This window comes from Protopterus annectens, chromosome 4.part1 (assembly GCF_019279795.1).
Source record: "Protopterus annectens isolate FY-2018-M chromosome 4.part1, PAN1.0, whole genome shotgun sequence".
In the NCBI taxonomy this organism is placed as follows: Eukaryota; Metazoa; Chordata; order Ceratodontiformes; family Protopteridae; genus Protopterus; species Protopterus annectens.
Genome location: NC_056734.1, coordinates 655,834,351 through 655,847,205, shown reverse-complemented (window position 1 = coordinate 655,847,205; position 12,855 = coordinate 655,834,351). Strand labels below are relative to the sequence as shown.

At 34.4% G+C, this 12,855-nt stretch overlaps 1 protein-coding gene across 1 annotated transcript in view; it reads left to right on the top strand.

Moving 5' to 3' along the window:
• Positions 1–12,855, top strand: part of LOC122801273 (vomeronasal type-2 receptor 26-like) — a 195,731-nt gene that overhangs the window by 21,965 nt on the left and 160,911 nt on the right. The window contains exon 2 of the mRNA XM_044070822.1: positions 694–924. Coding sequence (XP_043926757.1) covers positions 694–924 — 231 coding nt within the window. The remainder of the gene's footprint in view (positions 1–693; positions 925–12,855) is intronic.

Here is a 12,855-nt window from a genome sequence, read left to right as displayed (position 1 = left end):
ACTGAAAACTCACCATGAAACTGTATTATTCAGAATTAATGCTTAAAATAGCCTGATAACACACATAATAACTGAATGAAAACTCACCATGAAACTGTATTATTCAGAATTAATGTTTAAAATAGCCTGATAAAGCACATAATAACAGATTGAAAACTCAACCATGAAACTGTAATATTCAGAATTAATGTTTAAAATAGCCTGATAATGCACATAACTGACTGAAAACTCACCATGAAACTGTAATATTCAGAATTAATGTTTAAAATAGCCTGATAATGCAAATAATAAGGGAATGAAAACACCATGAAACTGTATTATTCAGAATTAATGTTTGAAATAGCCTGATTAAGCACATAATAACTGGCTGAAAACTCACCACAAAACTGTATTATTCATAATTAATGCTTAAAATAGCCTGATAAAGCAAATAATAAGTGACTGAAAACTCACCATGAAACTATATTATTCAGAATTAATGTTTAAAATGGCCTGATAATGCACATAACTTACTGAAAACTCACCATGAAACTGTATTCTTCAGAATTAAAGTTTAAAATGGCCTGATAAAGCATGTATTAACTGACTGAAAACTCACCATGAAACTGTAATATTCAGAATTGATATTTAAAATAGCGTTATCAAGCTATTTTAAATAACTGACTGAAAACTTAGTCTTGTTTTTCTCATCAGCTGTTACATTATGTAAAGAATGTGTTCTTTGAAGACACTGCTGGTGAGGAGCTGTTTTTTGACATAAATGGAGATTCTCCAGTGGTGTATGACATATTAAATTGGCAAGTCTCTCCTGATGGAAACACCACCAGTTATGTGAAGGTTGGATATTTTGATTCCCGAGCTCCTTCAGGACAAGATTTTTTCATTAATGAAAGTCTGATTTTGTGGAATGGAGACAACACACAGGTCAGCACATGAAAGAATGCATGACATAAAACTGCAAAATACAATTCTGGATATGTGTGTGTGTTGAGTGTTTATTTAGTACTTTAGTTTATTACTTTAGTAATATTTAGTACAATGCATCATTATGAAACAGCAGTGTGTAACCACAGAAAGTATCCAACTAGACAGTAGTTTTAGTCTCAGTCATGTTGCATTTTCCTTCACTTTTTGACAACATTTCTTTTAAAGAACATTATCAACATTTCATAGACTTTTATTACCAGTGTTCTCTCTCTCTCTCTTCGTCTATCTGTTTGTTTGAGGTGACTGCACTGTTCAAAATGTTTTTTTTTTTTATCTTTCCTGACTGTTTTATAACCATGAAAACTATAGGTTTGAGATCCCAGGCTTGATCCATAGAGTGCAGCTAGTCTTGCCCCCTTGCAAAGCTACTTACCTAATATATGCCTTTTTAATAGTTCTGAATTTCTGCTTGTTTTATTTACAAGGATCAAGAAAACATATGTCATCCAATAGTGATTCACCTTAACATTGAAAGAAAGAATGAATTGTAGGGTCATTTGTTGAAATGTCAAGGTTATTGAACATCTGTTTTGTTGAATGTGTGTTTTGTTCTAATTGGCAAGCGGGCTAGATAGATTTAGTATTTGTGAGAGTATTTGCAGGTGATGGTTAGATAGTTAGTACAGCTTTTCTAAATATTCATCTAATTGATGTTTAGGCCTCAAATTGTATGGTTGTATATCCACAGCTGATGCCATATCAGTAGTACTACACATCTCCTTAAGCATTTAGAGGGCAAAGACAACTATGTGAGGATGCTGCTCATAGACTTCAGTTCTGCTTTTAACATGGTGGTACCAATGCAGCTAATAGAAAAACTGGCACATTTAGGAATCAGTAAACATCTCTGTAACTGGATCCTGGACTTCCTGATTGAGAGACCACAGAGGGTGTGGTCAGGTAAGAACAAATCAAAGAGCATCAGGATTAACACCGGGGTTCTACAGGGATGTGTTCTCAGTCCACTGTTATTCACCTTCCTGACCCATGACTGCTATGCTAAGCACAAATCCAACCATATCATCAAGTTTGCTGGTGACACCACAGTTGTTGGGCTCATCACAAATGAGGATGAAAGAGCATACAGAGAGGAGGTGGCATCTCTTATCAGTTGGTGTGAAGGGAACAACCTTAACCTGAATGTAAGAAAGACCAAAGAGGTTATCATTGACTTCAGGAAAAGGAAAACAAACCACCCAGTGCTCAGGGTCAATGGTGAGAGTGTGGAGATGGTCAACAACATGAAATTGCTGGGTGTACACATATCAGGGGATCTCTTGTGGTCGGGAAACACCAGCCAACTGGTCAAGAAAACACACCAATGCCTCCTCATTTTAATAAGGCTGAAAAAATCTAAGCTTCCTTCTCATATTCTCTCCACCTTCTACAGATGTGCAGTAGACAGCATCCTCACCTGCAACTTCACCGTGTGGTTTGGAATCTGCACATTTACAGAAAGGAAGGCACTACAAAGAGTGGTGAGGGCTGCAGAGAAGATAACAGCTTGCAGTCTTCTATTGATACAACATCTTTATTCTTCAAGAAGCATCCTAAAGGCCACCAAAATATTACAGGGCAACACACATCCTGCGCATGGAATGTTTAAGCATCTGGCATTGGGCAGGAGATATCGAAGCATCCGCTGCAGGACTACAAGATTGTTTCAACCCTACAGTGATTAGACTTCTGAATTTAGGCACTAGTCCAAGGTGTCTAGACACATAATGTCAATATTTATTTATTTGTGCAAGATATACTTACATATATTCCACGTAAGTGCAATATTTATTTATTATATCCATAGTCAGTATTATTTAACTCACTCAAGTGCAATATTAGACAAATAATTTAGGCATTTAATCTGTAGTGTGTTTTTTATTACTTTAAATAGGGTAGTTAATTTATCTCAGAGGAGGGTATTTTTTGTATGTGAGTGTTGGTAAATGTCTCTGCTCTTTCTTGCATGCATTGGGAGTAGTATTGTATTTGCTAGTTATGTTTATTCCTCTACTTGTATGTGTGGTTTCACTTTCCTTTGTATTCTCAAGAATTGAGTAGATGCACAAAATTTCGTTTAAGCTACGCTTGTAGTTCTAAATGACAATAAAGTTTACTTTTACTTTGACTTTGACTTAGCATTTTTCTTTGGTAGAGCAGTTTATTGTTTGATCTTGTGATTCTGTTGGTGATAAAAAAGGAGTGGTCGAACCATTCAAGATGGCTGTCGTCTAGTTCGCACCCTAAATACAATGCTCCTCATTTTGAAGTGACTTCCGACATTATTATAAAACTATATGCTAGGAGTTTCCACAGAATCTAGTGTATAATTTGATTAAGATCGCTGTTATTAAGTTTAAAGTGATTTATAATCAAAATAAGCAATTTTTTCTACGTTTGTTATTCTTCTTCATTGGGTCTTCGAGGCCTAGACCACGTGCCTACAAGGGACTGTTGGTTGTATCTCGACTGTGTAATCACAACTACAATCAGGCATGGCTGGTAACTCAGACAACATGGAGACACAGTCCACTAAGGCCAAATTTTCCTCCCTGCACTCTCCAGAAAAGAGTCTGGCTCAAAAAGGCTTAGAACCACCAAACCAAATGTCGAAAGTACAAAAATAAGCGCCAAAGATAAAAATGAATCAAACTTCCATATTGACGAGTTAAAAGTGGCTCTAAATCCCAATCACAAAGCTATAAAAGGTTTTTCAGAACAGCTTACAGACTTTGGTAATTCAATTAAATTAATAACCGAAAGGTTAGATGTTCTCGAATCCAAAAACCATACCATTGAACTTGAAATGGAAAAAATAAATAAAAATCTGAGTGCCAAAGATATTCTGATAAATGAAATGCAAGACAAACTTTTAGATCTAGAACCGAGAAGTCGCTGGAATAACATTATAATAAGAGGTCTGCCAGAAATATATGACAGTCAGAATTTATTAAAAATTACCAGACAGGTTTTTCTTGCACTCTTAAATTCAGAGAATAGTATAGAGAGCCTTGTAATCAAAAGAGTGCACAGAGCCTTGCGTACTTGTCAGGATGGTGCTCCACCTCATCTTGTATACATCAAGTTGCTGAATTTCCAAGATACTCAGAAAATCTTGGGAATAGCTAGGAAAACAAGGCAATTTGAATGGAACAAACATAAACTTTCCTTTTCTCAGGATTTACCTGCACAAATAAAAACAAATAGACAGAAATTGGCCCCTTATTGTGCTGACTTAATAAAAAGAGGTATCAGATTTCAGATGAGATACCCCAACACATTGTCATTTACCTATGATGAGAAAAGACACCTTGCCAGTAGTCAGCAGGAAGCGAAAGTCATTTTTCTCAAGCTGTTCAAAGAAATGCCTGATTCAATAATAAAAGATAAATAACTGCTCATTTAATTGTATGACAGAGATGTCTACATAGCACTTAATGTACTTTTATTGGCTGATTTCATTTTGTTATGCTACCAAACACCTATTCAGTCACGCTTAACGGTTTTATGGAATAGGTTGAATTCGACAGATATTCCTTGGATCATCCCAGATTGCTCAGTTATATTTACTTTAATTTACTGTATCTCCAATAATAGAGGGTGGAACTGTGTATCCGGAAGACCTGCGACGCTTCGGAGATACGGTTAATGAACACTCTTGAGTAATTTTGTCAAGGAATGGATCGAAGTTGTGATGCCTCACAACGTATCAAGAACAGCTAATTTAATCATTAGACTGGCCTTATAATATCACTCTGGTTGCTCTGGTGAGTCTGACTACACTGATGCTTTGTCTCAGGTTAATTATCCAAGCTTATTGATTAAGTGGGAACTTTTGCTGGCTAGTTGATTAGTTAAAAAGTGCAACTACATTTACATTCCCACCGACTTCCGGTCTAACTCAGAAGGACTCACATGTTGTACTTCTCTAAGCTCGTATTTATTTCCAGATTTGTTGGTTTTATATACAGGATTTAAAAAGTTATGTTATTAATATAAAAATGTATAAGTTAAAGACTAAATTATCTCAGAAATTTTAACTGTACAATATATATCGACAACTGAATTAATACTAAAACTTCCCTGACTTTTTTCAAATTCATGACTTGTTGTATAAACATAAATTTAGTTTATTTTCAAAGTCCCACATAAATATTATAATAGATTTTGAAGGTCAGGTGATGTTTCTAAAGTTGGGATGCTGCATCAAGTTACACTTAGTTTATGATCATTTTTATCTCAGATTTTTGCTGTGTTATTAATCCTAGATATAACCTAATTCAAGATTTACAGTAATAACATTTGGTTTTACATATCAATATGTTATAATGCTAATTATCATAAGTCTAGACATAATAGTTTCAACCAAAATTTCTCAAACTCCATACAAAGGTATGACACATATATTCTCTATGTATATAGTTTTACAATTATTTACACAGTCTTATTAATATCTTTAACCCTAATATTTTACTCCTAGTTATTTCTTTAGAATAATTATATTATACAGTTTATATAGTCTATTCAGGAGCAGAGTATATTTGTTGTTATAGGGTCCTAGTATGACGGAAATCTTGTTTTTTTTTTGGATTTGTATATATGTACAGTTTTACTAAAGACGGTAATAGTCCTTTTTAGGACTATAAGTAGGTTTATTGCAGTTATTGTGTTTATTTTGTTAAACATAAATATTTTCTTAATTCATCTCTATAATCCTCCCTTAGTATGAGGTGGGTGGGTAGGCACCGGGGTAGTTAGGGAGGAGTATCATGAGACAAATACATCAGTTTCTTTGAGAGGTTTAACTATTCGAGCTTTTAACTACAAGGGGACTTGGTTCTTGTACTTATACAATACTTTGATAGTACTTAACAACCCTTCCAAGCTTTGTCAACCCATACATTATTATGTAAATGACATTAAATATTGATTCATGGAATGTGAGAAGGCTACATAACAAAAATAAAAAATCCTTATTACTGCATCTATTTTCTAAATCCCAGGCTAATTTATGTTTTTTACAAGAAACACATCTTCTTACGGAAGATTGGAATAAAGAAGAAAATAAGAAATGGATTAAAAAGATAATAGCTGCCGGTAATAGCTCTAATTCAAGAGGTGTGGCTATTATAATCAAAAATAATTTTCAGGAGAATATTATAGATTTGAAATATGATGCAGATGGAAGATGGTGTTACTTTACCTCTTGTTTTCAAAATGTAGATAGGCCTATATTATTTTTTAACTTGTATAGTCCTTGTGAACAACAACATATTTTCTTTCTTAAAATATACAATATTATCTCCTCATTCAATGATCATTACTTTATTTTAGGGGGGATTGGAATGCTATTATTAATCCTGATGTTGACAGAACTAGTAGTACATCTTCTTATAATTATCAAACATCCATTGTGTTGGAAGAACTAATGCTTGACCATGACCTTATAGATCCTATTTCATATATAAGATTTTTCCAAAGAAAATACATCTATACCTACAACTCAAAATGCTATAAAGTCTGGTCTAGATTGGATTTTTTTCTTGTTTCCAATTCTTTGTCACATCTAAAAACTGATTTTTCCATAGAGTCCAGATGTTTCTCAGACCATTCTAGAATATCCCTCAAAATCTGTCTAGATCTAAATATAGCATGTAAAATCACCCAAAATAGCTGGACACTCAATAATAATTTACTTCTAAATAAAGACATACATAAGTTAATCAATGAACTTATACAGGAAGGATATCTCAACTTAGATACAGAGAATATACCATATGATATACAATGGGATGCATGTAAGGCAAATCTTAGAGGCATGTTGATTAACAAAGCTTCATTTATTAAAAAACAATATAAGGAAAAGGAATCCCTTCTAAAAATTAAAATTCAAACTTTGGAGAAGCAATATAGGTTAAAACCTAGCCCTTCTGCTTATGAACAGTTTCTTGAAGCCCAGAAGGAATTGCTTTTATTACATCAACATAATCTGTCTATAATAGAACAAAGGCTCCTAGCTACCTACTCCGAATGGGCACAGGTCCCTTCTAAAGTTCTAGCTAGAATAATTAAAAATAACCAAAATCTTCCTAGAATACCACCTATCCAATATGAAAACAAGTTATATAATTCAGATTTGGAAATTATGCAACTCTTTACCTCCTTGTTCTCAAAAATATATTATAAGGGAACTGACCCTAGGTCTGAACAACACATAGATAGTTTCTTATCTTCTATTAAATTTCCTACACTAAATGAAAAACAAAGAAACATACTTTCTGCCCCATTAAGTCTTCAGGAAATTTCAGAAGTCATAGACAGACTTAAAACTGGTAAATCCCCGGGTCCAGATGGCTTTACAGCGGAGTTTTTCAAGTCCCATAAATCAGTCATATGTCCCTTCCTTCTAAAAAAATTCAATTATATAATATTAAATGGTATATCAGACTTACATTGGAACATTTCCAAGACTATCCTAATTCTGAAAAACAACAAAGATAAAACTGATCCTAACAATTACAGACCTATTTCCTTAATCAACATAGATATAAAAATTTTAGCCTCCTTATTAGCTAATAGACTAAAAAAGGTCCTTCCATCTTAAATTTCCTTTGACCAAACAGGTTTTATGTCCCAAAGACATATATGGGACAATACTTTGACTCTTGACTCCCTTAGACACTTCACCAAATCGGATAGGAATCCATTGTATGCATTGATTCTTGATGCATCAAAGGCATTTGACAGAGTCAACTGGAACTTTCTTTTCCGAACTATGATTCGTTTCAATATTCCTAACACTTATATAGATTTAAGGTCATATATAAAGATTCCTCTACTTTTCTATACATAAATAGACACTCATCTAAACCTATAAAGATCACTAATGGCACATGGCAAGGTTGTCCTTTATCCCCTTTTCTTTTTAATCTATACATAGAACTCCTATTATTATATATTATACAGAATACCTTTCATAAGATTCCTAAAGTTTTGAATACTGAAGTGTTTATATCTGCATTTGCAGATGATCTAGTGTTATACTTCCAAACGCCTAGCACAGACCTTTCAAAATTAATCAATTCTATTAACAAATTTTCACAGGTGTCGGGGTATCAGATAAATACTCAGAAAACACACATTTTTCCTTTAAACCCATTGGCTCACACACCACATTTATTCCCTGAATCTCCTTTCCAAATCACATATGTCATAAAATATCTAGGGACCCATATCAAGCAGAATAATCTCTCCATCTTTCAAAATAATATGCCTAAATTATGGGCATCAATAATGCTTGATATTCATAGATGGGAGCAGCTAAATCTATCATTTCTTTCTAAAGCTGCCATAATTAAGATGAACATACTCCCCAGACTTTTATTCCAATTTAATGCCACAGATCAGATAATCCCTAAATGCTTCTTTTCCAAAATTCATAAAGATTTAGCCAGATTTATTTGGTTTCCTAAATCAGTTAGGATTTCATACAACAATTTAATTTTTCCCAAATGTAAAGGTGGTCTTGGTCTTCCAAATTTTCATCTTTACTATTTGATTATTTCTTCCAATAAATTCTTATCCATTTCAAACTTAAGACCTAGGAGTTGCAATTATCTCCCTACCTGGACAAAGTTATGGTATCAACATATTCTAACCAAGGATATTAATCCAGCTGCTCTCCCTTTTCTTTCTAGGGAGGCCATAAACTCTTTAAAAATATCTAAATCATTAAAACTTAAAATTAATTCCTTCCAAACATTGTTGAAAATCACCAATCTTGATAACATGGCACAATTAATGCAACCCCTACATTTAAACCCAAACATTAAGTTAAATAACATGCCTATTAACCTTTCAAACTTCCCTCTCATTAAAAACTTCATAGTATGGGACCTGTTACAATATAAAGATGAATCCTTAACCAAAATTACATAAAATTTTTAAAGTAAATATTATTTATATTCCAATCCTATGCCAATTGAGAGATATACTTACTGCGAATTTCGCTCACATCAAGTCAGATAAACAAGCCTTCATGAACTTTGACACAGTTATTCATGCCTTAACACTTTCGGAAAAAATGTTATCTAAATCATATAATCTTCTAATTCAGATAATTTATAATTCAGATTGTCTTTTCTTTAAGTACTGAGACAAATACAATGCTCAAATATCTGTAGATCAGAAACTATCAGTCATTAATAATACTATAGAATATACCCCCTTTAAGAAACTTGTTTACACACAATTAATGATTAACAATAATGCGTATCTTACTCCTTCCAAACTTAATAAGTTTGATAATAGTAAATCTGCATCATGCTCTTGCTGCTCCTCGTCCAATGCAGATCTTTTACACATTTTATGGTCCTGCTATCACTCACACAAACTTTGGACCTCTTTGAAAGTTCGATTACTGAAAATGGGATACCATCAATCCACTCTATGTTGGGAATTGGCAATACTTCATATTCCAACTACTTATCTTCCAAAGTTAGACACACAAGTGATAATCTACATCTGTTTGCTTTTAAAACTTTATATCACTCAAAATTGGCTAGATCGTACCAAATCGAATTGGAATAATTTTAAGAATGTAGTCTTCTCATATATTACAGCTCAAAAAATGTTAGTGAAAAGTCCCAAGAAAATTGCTCAATCTAATAAAGTTATTGAGATAGTTCTATATATTATTAACAATGATTAAATTTAATCTTATCTTTAGATAATATTTCATCTACTTTACCCTTATGGATACTTACTTGTCTTTTTTTATATTTTACTTATAGTTTTAGCCTCTTGATTAACACATGTATATAATGTATATAGTTGTTGTTGGATTATTACAGTATTTGAGATAGATTATCTACCCTTGTATAAACTATGTACCTTAACTGTCTCATACCCGGTTTTAATGTATATCTCATGTTTGTGGTTGTGTTTGATACAATTGAAAATGTAATAAAAAGTTTTTTGAAAAAAAAAAAAAGGAGTGGTCTGTGGTAAATGATTAACACTGATTCAGAGACTAATTAACATGGTGTGATTGTGTGGAATTATGTAGATAAAATGACTTGTGTGTGTTTGTGAGTGTGTGTGTGTGTGTGTGTGTGTGTGTGTGTGTGTGTGTGTGTGTGTGTGTGTGTTTGTGTGCGTGCATGTGTGTGCTTGTTTGTGGTGTGTGTGTCTGTATGCGTGTGTGTATGAATATGTGTGTATAGCAAGTGTGGATTAGGATTATTGTGTGTGTGTATATGTGTCTGGATAGCCACAGCAGGGATGTAAGACATGGAATAGAGAGTGTGTGTGTGTGTGTGTGTGTGTGTGTGTGTGTGTGTGTGTGTGTGTGTGTGTGTGTGTGTGTGTGTGTGTCTGCATGAATGGCTGCATATGTGTGTGAGACTGAATGAGGGCGGTGCCTGTGTTAGCATAATGCACGGGCTGCCAGGGCTAATTATGAACTATACCATTTTTGGATGCAGCTTGGTATAATGGTTAAGATCTGAATCTCACAGATGCAAGATACACAGCTTGATTCTGTCTTTTGGTTATTGGCTAGGCTTGCTATATTCTGCAGACTGCTTGCTTATTATTTACTTATGAAACGGTTATGACCAAAAGTGCTCTCACTGGCAGTAATTTCAATCAATGCATAGACATGCAGATAGCTGATGAAGAAATTTTCCTCACTGTGGCTCAACATGTATTTGAATTGTTTTTTCTGTGGTCACATGAACTGTACCTACCAGTAGTCAGAATCCCAATCTTTACTTCTCACAGTTGCAGGACTTGTGGTTATGGGTCTACACTTACTATACAGAGACAAAATTCAAACATATCTGTACTTATGATACAACAAATATTTCTAAATTATTTATGGTGCATGTTATATCTTATATTTATTACATGTAATGTTAATGACACTGCATCAACTGTGAAAAAAGTACTGGCAGACATTTTAAATGTTCAAGTGCACTCATGCTTGCATTAAATTGTTAGTATCATGTCTATCCTTAACACAAGTTAAAGTACTTACTGTTTAATTGCTTGCTGTATAAAAAGGTGAATATTTGTTACTCTTTGATGAAATGTGTCTTCAGAAAAAGTATAAAAATGTAATGAGTTGAGCAGTAAAAGAGGTATTTTAAAACTTATAATGCCATTTTTGATTATTTTGAACTAAAAAAGCTGCCACATTGGTTTGTGTCAACTATGTAAATTCAAACTGTGTGGTCATATGCAGTTTAAAACTCTTTAACAAATTTCTTATCACTGATATAAAACTGAGGCCAGCAGTTTGTTAGAATGTTGGTACACTGCAACTATATTAGCCATCTTCTCATGTATCTAGAAAAATTCATATTGCAAGCAACTTTTGACTCAAGTATTGAAGTGATTCAGTTTTGTAACAGACTTTCATAATGAAAAGACCTGGCATATTCTTTCAGATCCAGAGACAAGACCCATACTATGAATCTGATTAGACTGGAGGCCTTCTGAGGTACAACACCTCCATGGTCATAGCTCATGAACACAATAACATCACTGGGGATACTTGAATAATGAGACACTGTGTGAAATATAAGATGCAAAAAGCATGCTGAGTATGCTGAGCCATACACCAAAACACCTCTCAACTAGCAAGTGATCACTTTAGGTAGGGTGCATACAAAGGCAGTCTGTATGTTCCATGTTCATTCTCACATTGAGCACTTGGAACAAATGATGTGAGCACACACTATGGCAAGCTGTAGGCCAAAGAATGATGCTGAGGGCATTTGCAGATTTCAAGAAGTGTAGGGGACACACACACACACACACACACACACACACACACACACACACACACACACACACACACACACACACACACACGAGTGCTTGCTCATACACACTCAGATAACACCCCTGGACACTCACAGTAAAACAGCTGGAGGTTAATGTTGAAAAACAAGCAAAAAGAAGCTATAGGAGAAGTCAGAAGACAGCAGAAAGTTTAAACAATGGGGATACTGAAAGTGCCTGCTCAGACTAATGGGTAGCTGATGTGGTAATCTTTAATAATCTCATTAATAGCTGAGCATTTTTAATTACATAACATTTTTCACTGATGGGTTTTGTTGAGTCCCTCCCCACTGTAGGCAATAACCCTGATTTCACAGAACTTAAATAAGAACATCCTGTGTCAGTTTGTGATTTATTGATCTTTATTATTATAAGCTCATAGGTTCACAATTTATACTAGGCTAATGACCACCAGGGGCTTTACAAGCCTAGCCATGCAATGCAATCCAATCCAGTTTTGTTCTCAAGTTCCTTGGATGCCTATATGGTGTGGCATGTTAGTAAATATTTAGCTAAGAGTTATGTGGGGGGAGGTTGTTAGTTGGGGATTAATTTACTTAATGTCAACCTCTGTCCATCAGAGATATGGGGCCTAGACCAGGGGTGAATTTTTGGTTTTCCATCCAATGATCAGGGTTTCTTTTGAGTAGGATCAGGCATGAACTCTGCTTCACCTAGATGGGGAGCTTAATCCACAGCAAACAGATCCTTTGAGACACATATCAGTCTCTCAACCATGTTCTATTTATGTCTCAGGCCTTGGATCTGGTGTTTTGGGTGATGTTTATTTTATGGATGTGCAAGAGATTCAACTGATCTGAGGATGCCTTAACAGCTACTCGTAGATCGCATCTCAGTAATCTGTAGGAGACTGAGTACACAGATAAGACCTCAAGGCAATTTTTGTAGTTCAGGATATTCATACCCTGGATTCTCCTGCTGAGGAGCCTTTGAGGGTGTTCCAACTGTTGAAAGTGCCTGATTAGGTACATACCAAAGATGGGCATTGTACTCAATGATGGG